The following is a 5,368-nucleotide window of genomic DNA, read 5'->3' as shown; positions in this document are numbered from 1 at the left end:
GGTCTGCAAACCGGCAACAGGTACATTAGGTGAGTTTGTTGGAAATTCAGAATCACGTGCATTCCCCAGACCTACTAAATGAAAATCTGCATTTAAATAAGATCTCCACATGATGTGCAGGCATGGTAAAGTTGGAAGAGTTCTAAAAGTTGGTTTTAGAGTCTTATTCCATTTTCTACAGTGATAACCCTAATTTTTTATTTTAAAAATTGAGGAGCTGGTTTTTCCTAAGAAGTCTTTCTTGTTGAGCACCTTTCTTTGCAAACGACTCTTGGTTTAACAAGACAAGATCTTTCAGGATCTCATTGAGAATATGCCTTAGAACTTTTTTTTTTATTATTTAAATTTATTGGGGTGACAATTGTTATTAAAATTACATAGATTTCAGGTGTGCAATTCTATATCACATCATCTATAAATTACATTGTGTGTTCACCACCCAGATGCCTTAGAACTTTTAAGGACTCTCCTGCGTCCTCCATTAAATCTGTTCCAATGAGAACCATTTATTCAGATTACTCAGCTTGGCACTCCCTCCTGACTGTCTACTAACCTTCCTTCATTTGTTGATCCTTGTCTGTAGGAATCCAAACTTACAGCATAGTGAGAAAGCATGAGTTCCCTAAGCTTCTGTGCAGCTTCTGGAGATCCCAGTTGGGGTGGGGTATAAACAGGCCGCACACACCTCCAACGAGCAATATGGGGAAGAATTCTGAGTTCTCAGGATTATCCTCAAGTCAGTATCTCAACTCCTGGCTGTGGATTTTGCATGACCCAAGGGAACAAACTATGGAGGATCCTCACACTCTACTTTATTATTTATTTCTTTATGGTTTGGATATTTTCCAGTGAGAATATATTATTTTTGTAATCAATACAAAATTTTGAAGAAATAAAGTCAAAGTTGTAATTATTAGGAAAACTTCTTATGAAAGGTGCGGTTTCTTTAAGGTATAAATTCATTTCAAGAAACATGAAAATGCATTCAAATCAAATCAATAGATATTATTCTACATGCAGAAGATACAAGGTACTGAACTAGGCACTGTAGAGATTAGACAGCACCTGTCTTCAGACACTTGGTAAGAAAAGAAATAAACAAAGAAAGCATCAAATAATTTCAGCATCATCATAGGTATTACAGAGGAAAAACATCTATGTGGGAATCATAAATAGATTTTAATTTTTCTGTCATTATTTATGTTACCTTAGCCTATATATGGGCTACAATTTACTGTCTACAAATTAAATAATTCATGACAAAACTTTATGGTCCATATCGTTTGATTTTAATTCAAAAGAGGAGTTCTGATCCAAAATATAGATATTATCAAAAGAAGAAGCATCATTAACTGACAAATGATTGGTACAGTTAAAGAAAAAAGATAATTTTAGAATGTGATTATTAAACAGAAAAATCAATCAACTCATGAAAATACTATTAAGAACTGAATAGATTAGCAAGAGGAGAAATGATGATCTGGGAGAGTAAAAGTTACAAGAGCGTGCACATAATAAATTGAAAAATGTTCTTCATGGAATAGATATGTTTGGCAGAAACAAAGTACTGAAGTGGCTGAGCAATTTGGATTTATTAGAGAATTAGAAACTACTGCACATTCTTTCAGTACAATAAATACTAAGGTTGAGATATATTTATTCAACATTGAATAATAATCATTGAGTGTCCACTACATGTCAAGCCTTCTGCTACTTCACATCCAAGATACAGTAATAAACCCAAGAGGCACAATGACCTGCCCCTAGTGACATGTGGGAAAAACCCCCTGGAAGTGCTGTGGGGGCTGCATTAGCAGTACCGAACTTGGGTGCTACTAGACTTCAGAATACTACCTACTCATTGTCAATATTACACCTACTGTTTGAAAATATGCTTCAATCTTCAGAGTCACTGTCCCAGTAAAAACTGAATTGTCCACTTTAAAAAGATTTTTCGCAAGGCTCCCCTTATGTCCTGATTCCTCAGGCTGTAGATGAAGGGGTTCAGCATGGGCGTCACCACAGTGTACATAACAGCCAGAGTCATCTCCTTAATAGTAGAATTGTTAGTTGAAGGGCACAGGTAGAGGCCAATGATTGTCCCATAGAACAATGACACCACGGAGAGGTGGGAGCCACAGGTGGAGAAGGCCTTGCGGATGCCCCTTGCAGAAGGGACCTTGAGGATGGAGGATACAATTCTTGCATATGACAAAAAGATCAGCAGGAATGGAACAATAATGACAAGCCCTCCAAAGATAAATATTATCATTTCATTTATCTGAATGTCAGAACAGGCCAATTTTAGCAGAGCTGACATGTCACAGAAAAAGTGAGGAATCACATTATCATCACAGAAAGACAGCCGAGCTGTGAGCAGGGTGTGCAACAAAGAGATGAAAGTGGTCAGCACCCAGGACAGCGCCCCCAGGGAGAAGCAGAGCTTCGGACTCATGATGGTGGTGTAGTGCAGGGGGAAGCAGATGGCCACATAGCGGTCATAGGCCATGGCCACAAGGAGGAAGCTCTCTAGGTCTGCAAAAAGCAGGAAGAAGTACATTTGGGTCAGACAGCCTGCGTAGGGGATGGACGGGACTTGGCTCTGCATGTTCTGCAGTAACTCGGGCATAGTGACAGAGGAGAAGCAGAGGTCAGAGAAGGACAAATTGCTGAGGAAGAAATACATGGGCGTGTGGAGGTGGGAGTCCAGGTGAATGAGCAGGATGATGAGGAGGTTCCCCAGGACGGTGGTAAGATACATGGCCAGGAACAGGGCGTAGAACAGGTCTCGTTGATCTGGTTCAATGGGCAGGCCCAGGAGGAGGAATTCTGAGACGATGCTTTGGTTTTCCATTTTCATGTTGCTATTCTATCACCTTTTTAAAATGAAAAATAATTTGTATTAAATTGCTAGTCACAAAATAGTCACGAGGATGTGAAATACAGTATGTGAAATACAGTCAATAATGTGTAATATTTGTATATAGTGTCAGATGGGTACTTGGCTTTTTTGGGGATCACTTCATAAAATATATAAATGCCTAATCATTACTGTGTACACCTGAAACTAATATAACATAATATTGAATATCAATTATAATTTAAAAATAGGTGTACAGTTAGGAATGTAAAGTACAATATAGGAAATATAGTAATGGTATTGTAACAGCTATGTACGGTATCAGATGGGTAGTAGCTATGGACAGTACCAAATAGGTAGCAGACTTGTTGGGGTTATCACTGTGTGAAGTGTATAAATGTCTAAACATTATGTTGTTTTGTACATCTAACACTAATAATAAAAAATTAATTAATTAATTAATTTTAAATATTTAAGAAAGAAAAATTTCCATTAAAGTATGAACATATATATCTGCATACACACATACACAGATTGCAGAACTTTCACAAAGATATTTTTAAATAAAATACCCATAAGTTTAGTATTTTATTTGTTCTCTACCAAGTATAAAAATAAATATTTACATAAAGCAAAATTCTGAAAGCATGTGAAGTTATGCATCCAATTTAACCATTTTCCCGAATTCCATCAGAGTGTTTCATAACTGCTTCACGAGTGGAGTTAATCAGCATGACCTGAAAGGAGGAAGGAAGTAGTCTAATACTTCTGTATGCCTCTGGCTTAGAGATGTGTCAGAGAGAAGAAAAATCTATGCCTAGTTTCTACTAATAAACTAGAAAAAATGAAAATAAATGATGACAGTGTTAAGCTGAAAAGGATTGAAAAAGAGTGGCAAATATTCAAATAAATAGAATTATGCAATTGAAAAAGCAAAAGCATATATTAACAAATTGGAAAACATAAAAGCAGTACAATTGATAAAATAATTTCAGAGCTTTAGTTTTCCAAAGATCAACAAAACAGACAAAACTGGCCAATCTAATTTTTAAAAGGACAAAAATAATTATAAGACATTAGGAATAAGGAAAAGGGTGTAGACACAAAGGCAAATTTTTAATTCTTCCTAAAATTTCTCAAATAAATTAAATAATCTGAATGAGACATTTGTTAAGCAAAGACAAACTGTAAAAATTGGCTCAATAATATATATGGCATCTCAATACACTATTAAAATAAATATTAAAGAAGAGCAACAAATATGAAATAAACAGAAAAAAATAAAACAATGTGCAATAAAAGTCCTTAGGCCAACTATAAGCATATGGAAAGACACTCGACATTATTATTCATCAGTGAAATGCAAATTAAAATCTGAACATGCCACTACATACCTATTAGAATGGCTAAAATGAAAAAGATTGGGAATTGGGGGAGGGGTTATCACTTTGTGAGAGGTGTAAATGTCTAACTTACATTGTTTTGTACACCTGAAACTAATTTTAAAAAAGACTGAGAATAACAAATGTCAGCATTTGGAACAATTAACACTCATACATCACTGGTAAGAAGGTAAAATAGGGCTGGCCCAGTGGCTCTGGTGGTGGGAGAGCCATGCTCCCAGCACCGAGGTCACCGGTTCAGTTCCCACATGAGCTAGTGAGCTGCGCCCTCTACAGCTAAGAATGTGAGCGATGGCTCTCCCTGGAGCTGGGCTGCCATGAGCAGCCGTGGGCTGCCGTGTGCCTCCATGAGTGGCCAGTCGCCAGCATGAGTGGTTGGCAGCCGGCAAGAGCTGCTATAAGCAGCTGACAGACAACTGGCGGCCGGCTGCCTCCGTCGGGGGGAGCGCAAGGCTCATAACACCAGCATGGGCCAGGGAGCTGTGTCCTACACAACTAGACTGAGAAACAACAGCTAGAACCGGAGTGAGAGGATCGGGGGGGTGGGGAGGCAGAAGAAAGGAGGGATAAAGGTAAAATAGCAAAATTACTTACAAACTGTAGTTTCTAAAAGTTTAACATTCACCTACACTGTGATTCAGAAATTTCACTCCTGAAATACACAAAATAAATGAAAACAAATGTCCCCCAAAATTTTTTAATTGAATTTCCCATAGAACCTTCAGTCATAACAGCTAAAACCAAACAACATAAATGTCCATCATCAGGAGAATGGATAAGCAAGTTCTGGCATATTCATTTCATTGACACACTACAGAACAATGAAAATAATGAACTATAATGATCCAAACAACATGGCTATAATGATCAACTATAATGATCAACAACATGGCTAAAATCTCAAAAACATGAATGTTGAGTAAAAGAATCCAGTTCATGAGCTGGCAAATCTAACCTATGGTGACAGAAACCAGGATAGTTACCTTAGACCCTCATGGATATTGACTAGGAGAGGGCATGAGGGAGATTTCTGTGGTAATGTAAATGTTCTGTATATTGATCTGTGCAGGTGCTTACAGGGAAGTAAAACTCAGTCTGCTGAACA

The 5,368-nt window shown here is 37.4% G+C and overlaps 1 protein-coding gene across 1 annotated transcript; it reads right to left on the bottom strand.

Annotated features, from left to right (window-relative positions):
* Positions 1-1,909: 1,909 nt before the first annotated feature.
* On the bottom strand, positions 1,910-2,860 carry LOC117012885 (olfactory receptor-like protein DTMT). Its single transcript, XM_033089374.1, has one exon. The coding sequence runs from the start codon at positions 2,858-2,860 to the stop codon at positions 1,910-1,912; it is 951 nt and encodes a 316-aa protein (XP_032945265.1).
* Positions 2,861-5,368: the final 2,508 nt, after the last annotated feature.

This window comes from Rhinolophus ferrumequinum, chromosome 21 (assembly GCF_004115265.2).
Source record: "Rhinolophus ferrumequinum isolate MPI-CBG mRhiFer1 chromosome 21, mRhiFer1_v1.p, whole genome shotgun sequence".
Classification (NCBI taxonomy): Eukaryota; Metazoa; Chordata; class Mammalia; order Chiroptera; family Rhinolophidae; genus Rhinolophus; species Rhinolophus ferrumequinum.
This window is presented reverse-complemented; position numbering and strand designations above follow the sequence as displayed.